Genomic DNA, 19,109 nt, shown 5'->3' on the forward strand with positions numbered 1-19,109 from the left:
GCCCGGATGACCACGCCTACATATAAATACACAAGAAAAAAAAAATCAGGCTTCTTAGTGTTGTGCGGTCACAGCCTTGATCACAGGCGTAGGTTCAAATTCATTATTCTGGTTAAATTTACATTCCGAAGAGACAACAAGGGAATATTGAAAACATAAAACAAAAAAAAAACAGCTCAACTATCACAACGACCTGAAAACCCAAACACTGTAAAGGGAGTGACACGGAAGGACGTTGCGCGGCGCAAACAGTTTTATGTTAAAAATAACTCCTCCATAGATGGGGGAGGGGAAACTAACACGAGTCTGTGCTTCGGGCTCCCTTGGGTGTGGTGGGTATTATAGGTATTTGAAGTGACGACAATAAAATCTGTTTTTTTTAAAAAAAAAAAAAAAAAGACAAAAAAAGCATAGCCGTGTGTCAGTTACAAGAAATCACAAATCATAGGCTGTGTAAGAAGAGCTGCCATTTGGACCGAGGTGTACTGAATATGAAGTCAACTAACTTGGCAAATTAACCTTGGCTTTGTTGTGACAAAACGTTTCCCAGAAGTAGACAGCCTAGGCGTAAATACGTAACAAAGTGTGTAATGCATTCCTGCGCTGCACCGCCCACCTCTCATTCCTATTCAATCTACACTAGATCAGTGCTTAATATTGTTATCTGTTGTGTAAAACCCTGCACGTTGTGTCTAAATCCGATTTTTTTTGGTATTTAGGTTGTAAATATAGATCGTAACATGTTGTGTCACTTTCAGTAGATAATTGTGGCCTTGATTAGACAACGTTCGAAAGCAAACAAAACAGGCTTGTCCCTTATATATTTCAGCTGCACTCTAATCATCTATTGTAAATGAGTGCAGTAGATAAACAGAGAGAAATGCTGGTTTTAATGAGGCTCCCGTGGAAGAGAAACCTCTTATCTGCAAAGCCAGGTTAGTCTCATGATGAATTACCCGGTGCGTTCCTCGCAATTATTTGTTATATGGAAGGCAAATATATACCGACTCTTCTGTAGAATAATCAAACATGCTGTGGTTGTAATAATAATAATAAAACAACTTCACTATTTAATTCTTTGAGGTTAGCAGCCCCTAAAGGTGATGATACACATGCGTGGCAACATTTTGAGCAAAGTTGCTGGGCAATTGGCAACGAAATGGCAGCTCATCTGGATCGGGATAATAGCGAAAATGATCCCACTGACGATCAAAGTTATTCAAGCAGAAATTTATTGCCCAATATCAATGGGAAACAGTGCCAGGCAACAAAAAGTTTCTCTGTGTATCGTCACCCTTAGTCTCATTTACAGTGGTAAAGTCCGAGGACAATGATTAACATGTATTTTCTTTACGTTTATTGTCATATAGACTTATGCAAAATGTCAGTTAATAGTGCCTACATCAAAGAATTACAGTGAGTAGCAGCATTACCAGAGGTTAAAGGATCTGAATAATTGTTGATGTTTATACAGTATTTCGTATTCGGATTATTGTATTTGTATTATTTATGTTCGCAATATGTTTTTTTGTCTTTATCTCTTTTACCCATTGTCCTAAAAAGGTTATTTTTTGTCTTTTGCAGGCCGTCAATATAAATCAGAAATTGTTCTGTTGCCTGGAAAAATAAAGGATAAATCAAAAATAAAAAGAGAAGTAGCCTGGAAAAAGAGAGGTAGGAACAACTGAACCCCAAAGAGTGGCACAGAATAACAAACAACGAAAAACTAATAACGGAAAATTTGCCAAAATATTGTATCATAAAATAAGTGGCAAATGAATGGTATTTATAAATGTGTATATTGACATTTATGGGAGAGATCACTGGCTAACTTACAGCCAAATAGTCTCGGTAACTTTATTTTTCTAACACATTTGCGGGATATGAGATCATGTAGGCCTATCGATCCACTAAAATTTCCAGTCGTGTAGCTTTTGTGTTTCAGATCTAGGTCCTAAGTCCTAACAGCTACATGCTGCCACCAGCTAATTTGAGCAAGTGCAGTGGAGAGATTCAGATAATGGTTAAAGCACACTACTCAGGCGCAGACTTGTCAAAAGGTTTAAATATTAAAGATATGGCACGCGCCTACATTAGGCCTAACATATCGCTATAATTTAAATATGATATGATTTAAATATTTGCGATCCAATCATTTTCAGAAGTGTTTTTGGCTTACGCGTGGTTTACTAGTTTCTGCCATATTATCCGTAAAGTCGAACACTTTTTTCCCGATTGTTCACGACCAACTGTCGAGTAACCGAAACGACTAATGTCCCAGATTTGCGAATATGAAGGGAGTTGAACAGGCCTACTGCATATCGATAATTTACATTATCTATTATCAAAACATATTTTAAGTTTTAACCATAAATTTACATTAATAACATATTTCCAAAACCGCATTTAAACTTTATTATGCATTGTTCCAGCTACCGATTCCCACACTACTGAAGGTAAAAGACCCTTCGGTTTACATTAAAACAGAAATAAAAGGATGCATATACATTTTTTGAAAAAGTTGCAGCTTTCCGCTTTTTATTTCTTCGAGTAAAACGTGACACGAAAAAGTACAAATAACTGTCATCATGGACGACTGATGAAAATGGACTCGTTTATCCGCTCTTGCATAATGCCCGGCAGAGCACAACAGCACTTTATTGCATTTGAGTTATTAAAAATAAAAAATCAAGTTTCAGCCCGCCGGTGATTGCCTGAAGGAAGTTAATGCGCTGCAAATGTCACGCATCAATATTTCCCTTTGTTATGGCCTAGATTTTTATGTCATTCTCGTGAAAATATAGGGCAGTAATTAAACCCAAATCTTTAAATGGTCTAGCCAAAGGGAAGTGTATAAATTAACAAAAGAAGTCCAAGAACAGATACAGAGATATATATCCTAGCAGCGGAGTAGGATTTAAAATAAGCAAGGATCCTAAATCCGGAATATCAGAATAAAATTGAACCCCCCATTAAATCGCTCGCATTCATAAACTCATTATTGCACAATAATATAATGCAGAAAAATGATCCCGTCTTATTTTCGGCTAAGAAAATTTCACCGGCATTAGAAACAGTTGCGCATTACACAGCATGACTGCATCATCTAACAAGACCGGACATGTGGGGAGACTTAGGCCGACTTTCAGCGAACTTGGGCTGTGGGAAGATTCCAAGTGTTTATAAGTGGGCGTGGGCACAATCTCCAGATAACAGCTAACATTTGGTTTCGTTAGCTGGCGAAAACATTCAGTTATATCCAAATAAAAACATGTCTGTTAGTTTAATCCGAAATTATTCTTCAAACCCGTGAAGGGTATCATTGACCATACCACATCTTTGGCCTGGGAAGTCCGATTGATGACGAATAACATTTATCAATTGTTTCGATGTGTCCCATTACTGAAACTTGTTTTTTTTTTTTTTTTTAGCAATAACGCATAAAGGATAAATACATATAATGCATCATTTTATTTGGCCAATTAACCAGAAGATATTTATATATATCATATTAGTTATGGAACTTGCGTTCACAATGAGCAGCGACATTTGCAGATAATTACAAAAAATGACGGCGTCTTTCCAAGAGGTGGCGCTTCGGATACACAGTAAAGACAGACCCGCTATGTCTCATGCGGCATCAATTAAAGAGTTTACTCTGAGTTGTTTATGCAGATCGTCATAAACTAAACCCACAATGGAAAAAAGACTGTTAACAGCAATGTTTAAAACATTTTTGACTTGTTTTTGCACATACTACAGCACGTTTATTCGTAGTACATATGTAACATTCATTGTGATGAAAAAAAATCCTTGATGAGAAAAATCTGTAATTTAACTGTGATAAACATTTGTATAATATAACGAAATGGTGATGCTTTATGTAAAGTGTTTGAGTGACTAACGTTCCTTGGGACACATCTCTCGCTGTCTGATATGTCTCAGTATCCAGAGAGGACATCATACCAGAAGATTTCTTTCATTCCATCCTGCAGGAGCCACAGAACCAAATGGATGGACCTTCAGCATCTCAGTATCAGCAGAAGCAGCAGCAGGTTGTGAACGGGCCTCTCTCACACTGTTTTACTGCTGAAATCTGAAGCCCAGCAACTGCCTTAACGGCTAACCGGAGACCATAGTCCTCTCTGTCCACTGGAGGACAGGAGTAACCAGTCATTGCATATAAATAATTTATGGCCACCCATATTTTACCTTAGTTCACTAGATAACACCTTTGTGTAACCTGGAAAGTCATACAGTTACAAACCGCCAGCACCCATTTATGTGGCTTAGGTACTTCAGACTCTTCATTCCACTAACAAAATGTAAGGCTATTTCACACTGAACAGAATCTGTCGGTGTACGGCGAGTACAGCATATTGACACACCTCCCCAGAAATTATCCCTTGCAGCGACACAGACCACACACCAGTATAAGTGCTGGCAGTGGTGTAGGACAGGGTGTAAGGTCTGCATAGGCTCAATGCATAAGCAAAAATAAGCCGTGACATCACTTTTGATAGGCTTTGGAGAGGTGTAAATCAGTCTTGACACATCACTTTTGATAGGCTTTGGAGAGGCGTAAATCAGTCTTGACACATCACTTTTGATAGGCTTTGGAGAGGCGTAAATCAGCCTTGACACATCACTTTTGATAGGCTTTGGAGAGGCGTAAATCAGTCTTGACACATCACTTTTGATAGGCTTTGGAGAGGCGTAAATCAGCTGTAACATCACTTTTGATAAGCCTTGGAGAGGCATATTCTGACTCCACATTTGTTCAGTGTTGGACAGACATGCTTTCTGATCTATTTACCTGTTGGGGGGTGGCTCAGTGAGTTAGGCCTCTATGCCTGTGATTGGACAGTCCTGTATTCAGCACAGCAGGAACACTTCTGTTGGGCCCTCGAGCACGACTCCTAAAGCCTGAAAGGCCGAACCAGCGCTCAGACCCCAAGTTTCACTCTTTTTTTCCTTGCCTAATGCACCATGATACAGTATCTGGTAAATGAAGCAAATTCTGATTCACACTGAATTCAGAAGGACTATTGCTTTTGTGAGGGTTTTTGAAGTCACAAGATCCAAGTTTGTCTGAGGTGACAGAAGCTCCAACAGAGGGCATGTTTCTAACCTAAAAAAAAAAAATCAGGGCCTTCGTCAAGTTTACCCCAGGCTTGACTTTCTGTATTTCAGTGAATGAAGACCTGCAGCAGTGGTAACACTCAGGGCTACTGCCCCTAGTGATCAGACCAAGCAATGCTCATGTCCTGCAGGAACAGACTAAATACCAACAACTGGAAATAGTCACAGCAAGTCTGACATTCACACAGCATCCAGAGGGACGAGTAGCAGTTCACAGCCTGCATGATGCACACACATAACGTCTTCCCTTCTCCTTCTCAGATTACCCATCATACACCATAACATACCAAGAATTCCGCAATGAGAAAAATTTGAAGGCCTTACACAATGTTCCATGGTCTACAACCCTCGTGATGATTAAGAAATCAGTCAGAATGTCTTGACCTTGATGATGGTGCAGTGATGCGAGAGCCCCACAGGGAGGCGATATGGATCAAACAGCACAACACACCAGCCTACGCCAGGCTGTTTTCTGCAAGGCCCAGGACTAGGGCCAAGCCTTGCAGTCCGGCTGATGCAGTACAGGAGCCCTTGAAGGCGAAACATAGCAGTGACCCCCCCCCCCCTAAGTTACATGTAGCCAGAAGTCAGTCAGTCATAGGTCCAACAAGATTTTATTCAAACATTTCAACAAAATTTAACAGAAATAAACTTAAATCAAAATCAAATTTACAGTTAAAATGTCTTTTTGGCTGTAACCAAGACTAGAAAGAAAAACAGAGTAAAGTCTGTCGTGTCACTGGAAAGACAGGCTGCCTCTGGCAAAGTCCAGAGAACGAAAAATCCTCTTGATCATATAGACATCTATGAAAATCTTTTTTTTTTTTAAATTTCTTCAAACAGTCTGTACAAAAGTTCTTTCTTCATAAATTATTACTTTTTTTTTTTTAATATAATTTAATGGCTGTCTAGTACAAGATGGTTGATTAAATGCACATTCCTTTCCCAAATTCCTCTTCAAACTCTGGACCCAGACGACGTGTGGCACTTGATTCAGACACAACTAGCAGCAAAACGCCTCTCGGGTGCCTGGCGGCTGCTTCGCGACAAGCAGGACCCCTCTGCTTCCAGCTGGGAAAGCGGCCCTGCAGACGGCCGCCCTGCAGACAGCGGCGGCCCTGCGGACGGCCGCCCTGCAGACAGCGGCGGCCCTGCGGACGGCCGCCCTGCAGACAGCGGCGGCCCTGCGGACGGCCGCCCTGCAGACAGCGGCGGCCCTGCGGACGGCCGCCCTGCAGACAGCGGCGGCCCTGCGGACGGCCGCCCTGCAGACAGCGGCGGCCCTGCGGACGGCCGCCCTGCAGACAGCGGCGGCCCTGCGGACGGCCGCCCTGCAGACAGTGGCGGCTGGCGCACGACGTCTCCGCGCACGACGATAACCATGTTCTGGGGAAGGGGGTGGGGTGGGGTGGGGGGGTACCAGGCGCGAGTGGGGGCGGTAGAAAAGAGATTATATAGCTAGCTCCTGAGCTCAGCTTTTAGTCTGGGAGAGGATGGTGTGTGTGTGTGTGTGCGTGCGTGCGTGTATGTGTGTGTGTGCGTGTATGTGTGTGTAGAATGGGGGTGGGCTGGACCTGCAAGCCCGACCCAATACAAAAGGAGAGGGGGGGCTAAAGAATGGCAAAAAGAAGTCTGAGGTAGATAACTGGTCAGCCAGACCAAAGATCAGGGCACAACATAGTCTGGTGGAAGACAACTCAATTTAAAGCCTTTTTTGAAATGTTACGATTTCAAACCGAATGACCTGCTTGCCATCAAACATGTTCTCCTTATATCAAGCTGTCTGTTCTTCCTCCATTGTTTTTTTTTGCACCGAACACATGTATTGCATTTCTTTCTTTTTGTAGTGATGAAATCGGAGGGTACAACGACCCCCGCTGGTTCAAGGAAATCGTCCTTCATTCTGTTGTGTCCATAAGTTAACGAGATAGGAGGAGAAGAAAAAAAAAAAAAAAAACTGAACGCAAATGTACAAAAAAGGCACATTCTCCGAATGGCGATCTAGGCGAGGGCAGCTGGCGGGAACAGGGAGGACGGGGGAGAACGTCAGTAACGTCGGATCTTCAAGTCGAAGCACAGCATCACGCCGGGTCCTCATTTGCTAGCTCACAGTTCTTTGGTGAAGTAAACTTTTGGAAAGTGCCATGCTTTTTAGTTATTACTATCAAAGAGCTAGTTTAGTAAAGTCTATTTCCCACCTCGCGACTTGCCTAAGTCTGAACTACAATGAACTTTTGCCACAGTTTAAAAAAGGCTTTCTGTTAGAGTGTTGTTGCATCATAAGTCCAGGTTTGTCTATTTGCATTTTAACTGAACAAATACACAAAAAATTGCAATCCCACCAATCTGACAATAATCCCCCCCTCCCCTGACCTAGAACTCCCACTGCAACATTTTTTCCTTTTCCTAAAACTACACATCTTTAAAACAAAGAAGATTGAAAAGTTCATCATTCAGCATTCAGTTCATAAATTTCTACCACATTCAAAAAAGAGCCAAGTTTAAATTTCTGATTGTACAAACAATACACCCTATCAAAAGAAGATGAGATTCTCAAACGCCACTCAAAACATGTCTATCCTACTGTTCTATCCTAAATCTTCTATTTCTAATATTCAGCAGATATCATCAGGGGATAAAACAAAATAAAACAGCAAGCAACATCGAATGGATTCAGTTCAATGTTAAAAAAGTCCTACTTAGCTAATTTACAAGGCAATTGTTTTCAGAGTTCTTTCCTTGCTCTGTAAGCCTTAAAACATAGCTGTTTAGAAAACGTAAGGCAAATCGAACAACAGTAGGATTAGCCGGGACTAAAAGACGATGTCTTCTTGGGGGCGGGGGTCGTAACAGAGTCTTACTTCACCATAGCAACACTCACACAGCAACCACATAAAGAAACAACTCATTTTAACATGTCTAGCTAATTAATGATCTCCGTATAAAACAGAACAAACCAAAAAGCTTTAAAAATCATAAAAGATAAAAAAATAAGACATCTCTGCTGTCATGCACCAAACTTCACACAATCCCCCATGATTGAAGTCCTTTTGTCCATGTGGCAATTGGTAAAAAATAAACGTTCTTTCTTTATTAAAATAAAAATGTTTTTGTTTTCCTTTTTTTCTTTTTAATTAGCATCCCTTGATGAAACTAAGCATGTTTCGCGTTTCCTGGAACTCTTGCCAAAGTAGCTTCCATTGAGTCCTGTTATAAAACAAATGAAAAAAAACAAACAAAAGACAACCAAAAGAAATTCTCTGTAGAACCTGTGCAAACCGCTGACATGTCTTGTAAAGCTGAACCAAAGTCGAAAGCGAGGACCGCGTCAGCTGTGTGGGCAGATTCCTCCTGTGGGCCTCCCACGTACATCTGAGAAGGGATGGAGCGAGACATCAGGACAGGTGAGTTTTCCTACACGTGACATTACCGTTATTTCAAACTGCTGCCTTCTCTGGGACATAGAGCGGAGCATGTGCTGTTCTCTTACTCGCTTTCTGGTGTCTGTAAGTCAGGCTAAACGGTGAGAGTGCGCGTCTCCCTTTTGGGATTGGAACCCACAACCTACTTGCTCCGACATTCAGTTTCTTAAGACAACGCCGGCAGCTTGCCGTCACGATGTGACGGAGTTCGGCAAGCCCATACCTGAAGTCTACTTGGTTTGCTGATAAGCGTAAGGAGAGTGATCGCTGGATGACTCCACCGCATGCTGCCCGCTGTTCTCCTGAAGATAAGACAGAAGAAAGGAGGTGCCACTGTCAGGGCAGGAGCCTCACAGATGTTCTCAAACCTTCTCCTGATGACCTTCTGTGGTACCATAAAAGTTCATGCTCATTTTACACTCCGCATTGGCCCTTTCTGTGAAAAAACCCAGAGCTCTTCAAGGTCAACCCTGAAGCGAAACTGATGCTTTGAATAAGAGAGATGACAGACCTCAGCTTGAACTCCCGTAGTCTGTATGTGGGCGTACTGTGGAATGAAGGCTGTCGGAATAGATGTGTTGGCTGGCATGAACTGTAGACGGAGACAAAGAAAACAGCACGTTCACATCAAACGCTGCCTCACAATATGACACCACATGCTGATAGGACTCGGCGCTTCGTCACGCGAGTTGAAATACGGGCTCTGCCCTGAGCTGGAGCCTCGCTTCGCCTCACCGTGCCGGTGCTGCTAATGGACAGCTGGCCCATCTGCTGAGTCAGGGGGTTCATCATGGACGTGGGCTGCAGTGACATAGCATGGTCCATAGAGGGCGAAAAAACTGCTGCCTGGATTGGGGAAAGGGAAGAGAGTCGGCTTCTTGGGCAGGCGAGGATCGGTAGCTGAAGGAGCAGGGCGAGTTAGTTCCCTCTGATGGTTAGCAACAGGAACTGCCCCAGAAATCATTGCGCAAAAGTCGTTTTCTCTGAAAGTATGATTTATAGACATACCCAATACCGAAAACCACAGAGAAACAATGACATGGAAAACCAAACGCAATCACATGTACTATTTAAAAGATGGCAATAACAAAACAGTTTTATAGCTGAATGTTTCTGGTGTTAAAAACAAAACTCTTAAAGACAGGGCATAAAAAGACGTGTGAATTTCCTGGTTTAGAGGAAGCGAAAGCCCTTGAGAGGTAGAAGAGAACTCATCTCCTGTCACGGAGCCATAAGATACACAGAAACGGCCACTGGGGGCCCCAGCAAAGCCAGCGCCGCCTTTACTGGAGCAGGCCGGGCTGCACCAGCTCTCCTCCCAGTTAGGGAAACGTCTGAGCCCGGGCCTGACTGCAAAGAGCAACCCGAGAGCTGACTGCGTATCGCACGGAGCTGGCGGGTGGCGGCAGCAAGTCCGCGCGTCACATGGTACGGCCGGCCGCGGTGTCAAAGCACAGGCGGCGGATAGCGGCCTGCCAGGCGGTCACACACGTTACTGCGCGGAGCTGGGCTACTGTCAGGAAGAGGCAGCCCGCAGCAACAGAGGGCGGGAACAGAGCGGGGGTGTCACGCGGTGCTCGCGGTCTGAGGCGAGCACCCGCCATCTCGCTCAGACGCGCCCTCTGCTGGAGCCATCTGCCATCCTGCAGCGCTGGAGCAAAAGCAAAAGGTGCGAGCGGGCCAGCGAAGACGAGGGGGCGGGGTTTATTCCACGTTGTCAGTGAAAAGCCTCAGCTACGACATCTACGCATTTCCTGCGACCGCACTTGCCAACACGGCTCCGATGGCTGCACACGAGCAGAGCGACGGGGGCCAGCGTGTCCAGTCACAGTGCTCGCTGCGCACCAGCGATAAATAAATGGGAATGATACAATAAAACCTAGCAAACAGCCGTTTGAAAACCCTTCAGATTCGAATTACAAAGGTACCCCCCTCCCCACACACACACACAGACACACACACAGACAACACACACACACACACACCCAGAAGGTCCACATGTGTTCCTGCACCACCTGCATGCCTGACTGGGATAATCAGGGGTTGGATAACAGCTGACTAATAGAATTAGACGTGCAGATGGTACGAAAGGAAAGTGGGAATTGGTGGGGGGGAGGGAGTTCAAGGCCCCCCTGTGATTGCAGGAGGGAAATGAAATCAAAACGATGGGAGGAAGATGATGAAGAGGACTGAGGAAGACAGAATATCAGGCTGCTCTGCTCTTACCGGGTGCTGCATGATGTAAGGCTGATGGGACACCCAGGAGGGGCTCGGCACCTGGAAGAGGACGGACATGCCTGCGTCAGCAACCAGGACTACAGCACGGGACAGCAAGTATGCATCTACCCGCACGGCCCCACCCTCACGGGAGCCACACGACGAGATAGACAGCCACCTGATAGGTAGAGATGGGCGAGATGTATGGGCTCATGGACGTCTGCATCATCCGGTTCGCAATACTGTACGGTGACGGATAGAACCTGAACATGGCAGGAACAAAGAAAGGGATTGGTCAGCAGGCCGCCACATTTACAGCAGAGCAACATCCTCTCGGCCCGAGCCCCCCTTACCCGTTCTGCAGGGCTACGGTGGTGGGGTCATAGGTGAGGGTCATCCCGGCCTGGGGGGGTGGGGCCCAACAAAGGAATGGTCACACCAAGGTTTCCCACAATTCCCCCCCCCCCAACATGCAGAGACGTGCCAGATTGTGCAGCCCCCCCCCCACGTTGTCCAGAAATGCGAAGGCAGTACTCACAAGCCTCACCTCGTCCCGCAGCCAGGGACGACCGTTCTGCACGTACTTGCTCTGGCTCTGGCGTTTCTTCTGTCCGCCGTCGGCGAATTTGCAGAGCAGAGGCTCCGAGGGAGCTGCAGGACACAGCGGGATGAGGACCGCACCCTCACAGACAGCCCCGAAGGCCTGCATCACCGACCCAACAGGATTGCGGACGTCTATGGATGACACTAAGACCCTGGGCCGCTTGCTACATTTTACTTGGCAGTGACGTTTCTGTCGGACAGGCCTGCCAAAAATGCAGCTTCCTCATCAGTCTTAAGAAAGAACTGTTTTTTTTAGCCAACAGAGGGAACTTAAGCTATGAATCACCTGTCACCACCACCTCTCAGGAGAGCTGGAGACTACCCCGGATGTTCAGGCGAACATCAGCCAGGTGTCTGAAGACAACCCAAGGGGTCTGACATATGGAGATTTCATTTGTTTCGCTTGATAGCATCACACAGGGTTTGAGTTCCTCAAAACATCGTGTGTGCGTGAGGGCACGAAACTGGCAGAGAAGGTGGGGCCTCTTGTGCTCGTTTGCTTACCCAGACCTCCCTGCGGCAGCTTGATGAACTTCCCGTTGAAGTGCGAGATCACGGCGTCACACTTCTCCGTCGACTCCATCCTGAAAGACACGTGTGCACAGGTGAGTGACACGCTGCGATGATTCACACGACTGTCCTGCACCAACGACTGCCCGATTAGCTTAGCGACTGCCCGTGTCCACGGCTTCAAGCTACGCACTTGGCTTATGGGTCCAACAGAAAGTCCCAATGAATGTCCCCCCTGCAGCAGTGGCTAGTCTGCGTGCTGCCTTAAGGATTCCGGTGCACCTCCGGTGTGTCAGGACACACGAATCACGGCTTGGCAGGGAAGGGGTGGGCAGGGGTATGAGTCTGGTTTTCTAGCTAATTGGCCAAGTGGCTCGGCGAGCCGGAAAGGAGGTGCTCAGGGTGGGACCCCCACGGAATGTAATCAGTACTCAGGTGACCCTCTGCTGTTACGACGACCTCCAGGGGAGGGGGCCAAAGGTTTCATAATTTAACCAATAACATGTCAAGAGAATCTTACAGACCATCAATGGTGATAAACTGAAGGGACCATCATGCTAACTATTGCTCAGGTGCTAAAATGGGCAGGGGCATATCTATGTGGTATCGGAAGATGAGATAGTATTTCATTTATGCCAGGGGGAAATGTTAGTGTAACACCCTAGAAGGCACAGAAAACCCCAGATAGGAACAATGTTGGCACAGCAGTGGTCAGACCAGTTCCATTTCAGTAGTTGGTGCGTCAAAGCAATCCTGAGACACTGCGAAACCGAACATTAGAACGTAATGCATGTTGCGTCCTCGGTTCCCCTTTGAAATGGAAAGCTGATCCAGGATCAGGCGCGGCACCCTCACCTGGCGAAGCCCACCCCCCGGCTAGCACCGTTAGAATCCCTGAGGATCCGCGTGGAGATGACCTGTCCGAAAGGCTTCAGCATGCTCTCCAGCTCCTGCTCGTCCATGGACAGCGGCAGGTTGGAGATGTACAGATTCGTCGGGTCCTGCTCTTGTTGCTGGGGGGGAGAGAGAGGCCGGGACCTTAAACTGGAAACTACACAGAGATCGTGTTCATTTACAGAAAGGCTCTCAGCCCAGAGCAAAAATCAAAGCAATCTCCAGGATAACCCGTAATTACAGATGCAGTGTGGAATTCTCTGGGAGGGGTTGGCGGGTGTTGGGTGTAAGAGTTCAAAGTGTCTGTCTTAAAGAAACAGTTTGCCTTGCTTTAGAATAATAAATAAAAAAAAAAACCACTGGCTGGCATCAACCCTCTCGCCCCCCCCTTCCCCCAGGGGAACCAGGCCTGTTGGTTGCTCCTAAATCCATGGGCTGTGCGCGTTCCCACAAACAGAAAACAGTCACTCGCTCCGCGGCTGGCCTTCTCACGGCGCTCGAGGGCCGAATTCTCCGTACTGAAGGAGCCGGATCGCGTTTCTGCTCTGAAGCAAGACAGACGATCCCGGACGTGACTGGGGACCCGCTGAGCATTCCAGTAAGCCGTGCGGGTCACTACCGGTGCCAGAGTTACCCGGGACAGACAGATTATAGGGAGGTCGACAACGCTTCCGGGTGGCGGGGGGGAAAACATCTTAAATAAAATACATCTCCTCCTCTAGGCCCCCGTGGGCTGTGTGGGGCCCACTCCCTTCACAGGGCCGGGTCATGGCCAGCCGGCGATCAGCATGCTGCCTGCAGTTTGCTCCAGCCCACACCGCCTCTCCTTCTGCCCGCGTCAGCACAACCGCTGCGCCACCCCCTCCCCGCGGACGGCTCCGGCGCATTAATATTCATCAGCAAACCGCCGTCTTCGCGCCCTGCGCGGGCCCGGATTGGATTACCAGGGCAAATCGCTGACGGGGATTTTAAAATAAATAAATAACACCAAATATAAAAAAAAATGAACGCGCACACTGGACAACCAGCTGGGGGACGGGCCTGGCTTAATGCAGGCCGGGGGGGGGGGGAGGCTGCAATCAGTGTTTGGCAAGGTGGGAAGGGGAGGTTTGTTTAGCCAAAGCGAGCATCTCTTCAGCTTGGGGGGGGGTTAAATTGCTTCTCAGCTTGCGGCTTTAAATGGGGCAAAAAGGTCCACGTTCCCAGGGCAGCATTCAGCGCCTCCCCACTGTTCATGTTCTTGCGCATTTCCCACTTCCTCTGCTCTGCTCCGATTGGCCGTGTCATGACTGGCCTCCTGTCGCTGTGTGTGAGCCGATACTGGGCCGTGGACATCAAACGACATAGGCAGACGATCATCCTTACATAACACTTTGAGGTGGTGTGCTGGTTCATACGGCCTCTGCGTTTTGGTCCTTCACCCTTAAACCATCACCAGTACCGTGTTTATAACCGAGAAAAATAATGCTGCTTCTCATGTTTGCCTAACAGTGGGGTTACAGGAAGGGCTTTCAGCACCTCGAGCCACACTGCATTATGGGTAAAAATGATGCATTTTACAGAGGCTGTTTAAGCTCCCATCTGAAGCGAGACAGTCTTCGACTCAAAGATTTTAGACAGGCAAACAACTGTACCGTCTGTCTGCCTCCGTGGGCCGTGGACAGATAACTGGCAAGAAACCAAGACATCTGTTTCTGCAGTGTTCAGTGACACCAGCCAATCAGCCTGTCATTGAAAGTCATGTGACTGCAGCCTGCTCATGGAGAGCGCCTGATTGGCGGTCTTGCCAAAGAGCGCCACGTCTACGTCACATGCTTTCACATGCTCCACCCCGCCCACCCGGTATATCGATACGCAATTAGTCACTTCAGCAGGATCGCATTACAAATGGAGTAAAGAGCAGCATTTAGCAGCCTTATCACCCTCAACTCGGCAGATCCTCCAGTTACACTGTATTTAGGCTGAGAAGATCCGGCACTTCCACCCCCACCTTTCTGGGTTTTTACCATTATCATCACCATTATTATAAGCTATAGTGGTGAACAGCAGACTGTCCACCATCTTGGCTCACCTGGAGACATCAGGCTATGCCAAGCAGACAGCAACCTGCGCACAAGACACCTTCTTGCACAAAAAGCCCACGTAGAAATAAACATCACAGGCAGGAGCAGAGACGCGATGCAGAGCTCGTGTTTACAAAAGCTGAATGAAATCCAGCAGAACTTCTTAAACAGATCATTATATTTTCAGTCAAAACAACAAGTACTTTATATAAGAAGTTCTTTAAAGATGCAGCCCCCTCATCGTGATCTGTGGCTCGAAAGGTCACATCTCCCTCTTTAGATAGATGAGAGCAGCAGCTGTGTAACATCACCGCATGGAGATGTGGCAGGTGAACCGGCGCAAAGCACACCTGGGTCGACCAATAGAGAGTGCGATGAGTAGTTAATCATCTTCATGTGTTAATTACTTGAATCAGACGGGCTGGTGATGGAAAAGGACTAACAGTAGAACGGGGGGGGGTCTCAGAGGTGAAAGCTGGGAGGCACATTCCGGAAAGTTCTCTGGGGTAAGCGTGCAGGGGCGCCTCATACATACACAGAGTCCGCCTCCTACCGGTCTGGATACGACATCCTTCCGAGCATATCGTGCGTCATTAACCAGCCATTTGGAGATGTGTCACCACAGGTGGTGGGGGAGCAGTCACACTGACACGAGTCTGAGCTGAACTGCTCTATGAAAACGATGGGCTAGAGGAAAGGGTGCCGGCCGGTTTGGGTCAGCCTACTTTCGGGACTGCGGGGTGAAGTGGACATGCCGAGGCCAGGACGGAGCGTGTTTGGTGCGGGCGCCGGAGGACAGGCACCCCTCCACGATGGGCCTCATTTTCACCGGCTTACGCTGCCGCTGCTGCGTCTCGAACTGACGGCCGAGAGAGTAAACAGGGTGAAGTGCTGCAATCAGCAATGGACGGAAAGTGGGAGCGATCCGGACCCCCTCCGTAATTGGGAGGAAACTCGTTACAGCTACACCCTACACAGAGCCCCCCTCTCCATCCGGCACCATTTAAATAATGACTCTGTATTTGAATACCTCTGTTGGAAAAGACAAGCACGCTTGAAAAGGCCTTTGTCAGCCAGTCCATTAACTCCCACTAAGTCTCGGTAATAAAAAAAAAAGTCAACGGAAAGGCTTGAGATTTTTAATAGCCTTTACGGTGAACAATACCTGGATTAGAGTCGGCCAAGCCCACCAGAACTGTTTTATCTTAATTAAAAATGAAACGAGGGCGGAGGAATTTTGCAAAGATGGCATTAGCATTCTGAGATTGGTGGGGAATTAGATTCTCGTATTCTTGCCCGGATTTACGGGCTCCGCTTTCCCAGCTTACGGAGCTGGTTGCTGTGACAACCTCCAATTACCACGCTTCCCATTTCCTATGTCTGGGAGAGTAACGCTGTTTGTTCCCCCCCCAAGTCGCCGTGGAGCCCCCGTCCCCTCGGGCCCCCAGCCGTGATGGACTATGAGACACGGAGTCTGCTGCTGTTCTCCCCCGCGCGCTTCAAGGGACTCATGCACACTGAGCTCACATGGCCACGAGAACGAAGGACTTGAATTCAGTGGGACCGTGGTTAAATGACGACCAATGACCGCTCTTGGCTTTGGGGCATGTCTCGCTTCGGTGAAGGTGCAGCCGGTAAGCCAAGAGGAGTTCAGGTCCACATCCCATTGGCGGGTACGGTCACGGACGGCTGTGGGTCCCTAGATGAGCCAAGGATGATGCCCCCCCCCCCCCCCCGATGTCTCCTGCCTGTTCCTGTTAGCACTCCAACCCACAACCCACTCCAGCTCACATGGCTTCCTTTGGTTTGTAGCTTCCCCCCCCTTCCTGCTGGGTACATAGCAGAGAGGATCATATCAGCCATGGTCACGAAATTAAATTAAACCCACTGGACGTAGGCACATACCCCTAACCCTGCGAGCTACAGAACACCTGAAGAAGTTTAGGGTGAAAATGAGAGCCAACATTATGGAACTTTTCCACTGGCAAACAGGAACCAGGCTGTACCTGGCCTGTACCGCGAAGAGAGACAGGCCACAGCCCGGTTACACTGCGGTTCCAGCTCACTTCGGTTTTCCACTGCAGAAGGGGCGGCTTGGTAAAGGCATTTGGTGCTTATTTACTGTTCACACGCCGTATACCTCTTAACTAATTTCCACTAGCACATCTGTGACAGTCGCCGTGTTATGTCAGTACCAAACGGTAGCGGAATTAGCATTCTGCATGATGAATGCATTCTGTTCAGCTGTTCTATAACTTGGAAGTAAATCGAGAATGCATCACGATGTGCAATACTACTAATAATGAATACTACTAAAAATTTATTTTTCCTTCAGATAATCTGTGCATGTCGATGCCGAACGCCGGTATCTCTGCGCATGTCGATGCCGAACGCCGGTATCTCTGCGCATGTCGATGCCGAACGCCGGTATCTCTGCGCATGTCGATGCCGAACGCCGGTATCTCTGCGCAAGTCGATGCCGAACGCCGGAAACTCTGCGCAAGTCGATGCCGAACGCCGGAAACTCTGCGCATGTCGATGCCGAACGCCGGAATCTCTGCGCATGTCGATGCCGAACGCCGGAATCTCTGCGCATGTCGATGCCGAACGCCGGAATCTCTGCGCATGTCGATGCCGAACGCCGGAATCTCTGCGCATGTCGATGCCGAACGCCGGAATCTCTGCGCATGTCGATGCCGAACGCCGGAATCTCTGCGCATGTCGATGCCGAACACCGGAATCTCTGCGCATGTCGATGCCGAACGCCGGAATCTCTGCGCATGTCGATGCCGAACGCCGGAATCTCTGTGCATGTCGATGCCGAACGCCGGAATCTCTGTGCATGTCGATGCCGAACGCCGGAATCTCTGTGCATGTCGATGCCGAACACCGGAATCTCTGTGCATTTTAACCAGTGATGGTGGCGACCCAATCAGCTCGGTTAGCAGTAAGCGGGGCCATGACAGTGTGGGCACGGCTCACGTACAACTGGCATACTTTATAATGGAAAACAAACAGTCTCTTTGCGGTTCTGCTTGGCTCATGGTGGCCGTGGGAAAGCGCCGCTAGACAAAGTCATAGTTTCAAGTCGCCCTGTTGAATTGCATCACAGTCTTCTGTGCAAGACAGCCAATGACATGCCCCCCCCCACTCCAAAATCCCCACAAATCTCACCCAAATTGTTATAGTCAATCATATTCAATCACTGTGTTCTAAGTTGGGGGGGACCTCGGCTTGGAGATGTGATAGAGGCATGAGGCCCAGAACATGGGGGAGGGGGATTCTGAGGATGGATGTCGAGTTGTGGTTGTGTGGTTGTGCTGATGTGACCCCCCCCCCCCCCCCCCGACTAGTGGTGGTGGCTGCAGCATGCACGGCTGGATGGAGCCATACCCTCACCTTCGCCATCTGCACCTGGACACCGGTGGTCTTCAAGGCAGCGACGGCTTTCTGGGCGGCAGATGGGCTATCGAAATCCACAAAGCCATAACCTAGGAGAGAAGGCAGGCAGGGAGTGAGGCGGGCAGGGAGTGAGGCGGGCAGGGAGTGAGGCGGGCAGTGTACATTCGGAACAGCATTAACAGTCAGTGGGGCCGCGACCAAATTACCTAGAGCGCAGCTAGATTCCCCCAGAGCAGGAGTGTGAGAGGTAAGGACACAGGCGTAAACCTCCTGACTTAACTAGCTACATATTACTAATAATACTAATGAAAATGAGCTGTGATGTCACTATCAGGCAGACTGAGGCGTTCAGTTGCCCCCATGTTCCTGGCTGATACGGCCACCCGTTTGACCCCCGTTGACCTCCTGCTCTACACGGAGCTCAGGAACTAACTCCCGGGAGGACGAAGGGTTCCAAGGTGCTGGAGCGGCTTATTTGAACTCTAACGATAAAACACTCATTCACACACGGGATGGTGGCTGTGTGCTGTAGGCACAGCAAAGACCTCAGCATGACTGAGGTTCCCAGAGACGGCTCAAGGCCGGACTTCCACACACACAGCTTCCTAAAGCCGTGTTTCCCAACCCGGTCCTCAGGCGCTCGGGGATCGGCCGCGTTTTTGCTCCAAGTAGTGAAAATGTGGGCTGTCGGGTAAAAATCTGGGAAGGAGCAAAAATGTGGAAGTTGGGAAGCACTGATCTACTTTGTCATGGTCAACAACCATAGTGGTTGCTAGTATGTCACTTGAGTGAAATGAAATTATTACCGTAAACAGACAAATACACAAAGCAGAGCTAAAGAACCATAACCACACAC

General features: G+C 48.0%; 1 protein-coding gene and 1 long non-coding RNA gene across 8 annotated transcripts in view; one reads left to right on the forward strand and one right to left on the reverse strand.

Annotated features, from left to right (window-relative positions):
- Positions 1-54: 54 nt before the first annotated feature.
- Positions 55-5,712, forward strand: LOC125709678 (uncharacterized). Of its 2 annotated transcripts, XR_007382806.1 has the most exons (4): positions 55-332; positions 830-935; positions 1,585-1,674; positions 3,946-5,712. It is a non-coding gene; the product is annotated as an uncharacterized LOC125709678 (long non-coding RNA). The 2 variants fall into 2 exon arrangements; XR_007382805.1 differs by having other exon boundaries at positions 55-935.
- A 28-nt stretch (positions 5,713-5,740) lies between these two features.
- Positions 5,741-19,109, reverse strand: part of LOC125709666 (RNA-binding motif, single-stranded-interacting protein 1-like) — a 37,856-nt gene continuing 24,487 nt past the window's right edge. For 3 of the 6 annotated variants that reach the window (XM_048978334.1, XM_048978329.1, XM_048978335.1), the window contains exons 4-14: positions 18,251-18,342; positions 12,750-12,907; positions 11,889-11,968; positions 11,320-11,432; positions 11,135-11,184; positions 10,960-11,044; positions 10,791-10,841; positions 9,300-9,410; positions 9,076-9,156; positions 8,788-8,866; positions 5,741-8,514 (exon numbers count right to left, since the gene is read on the reverse strand). In XM_048978334.1, the coding sequence (XP_048834291.1) occupies positions 8,795-8,866; positions 9,076-9,156; positions 9,300-9,410; positions 10,791-10,841; positions 10,960-11,044; positions 11,135-11,184; positions 11,320-11,432; positions 11,889-11,968; positions 12,750-12,907; positions 18,251-18,342 (893 nt within the window). In that variant the 3' untranslated portion in view covers positions 5,741-8,514; positions 8,788-8,794. Of the gene's footprint in view, positions 8,515-8,787; positions 8,867-9,075; positions 9,157-9,299; positions 9,411-10,790; positions 10,842-10,959; positions 11,045-11,134; positions 11,185-11,319; positions 11,433-11,888; positions 11,969-12,749; positions 12,908-18,244; positions 18,343-19,109 lie in introns of all 6 variants that reach the window. The other 3 variants (XM_048978333.1, XM_048978332.1, XM_048978328.1) reach the window with 3 other exon arrangements.

The sequence above is a fragment of the Brienomyrus brachyistius genome, chromosome 16, assembly GCF_023856365.1.
Source record: "Brienomyrus brachyistius isolate T26 chromosome 16, BBRACH_0.4, whole genome shotgun sequence".
Classification (NCBI taxonomy): Eukaryota; Metazoa; Chordata; class Actinopteri; order Osteoglossiformes; family Mormyridae; genus Brienomyrus; species Brienomyrus brachyistius.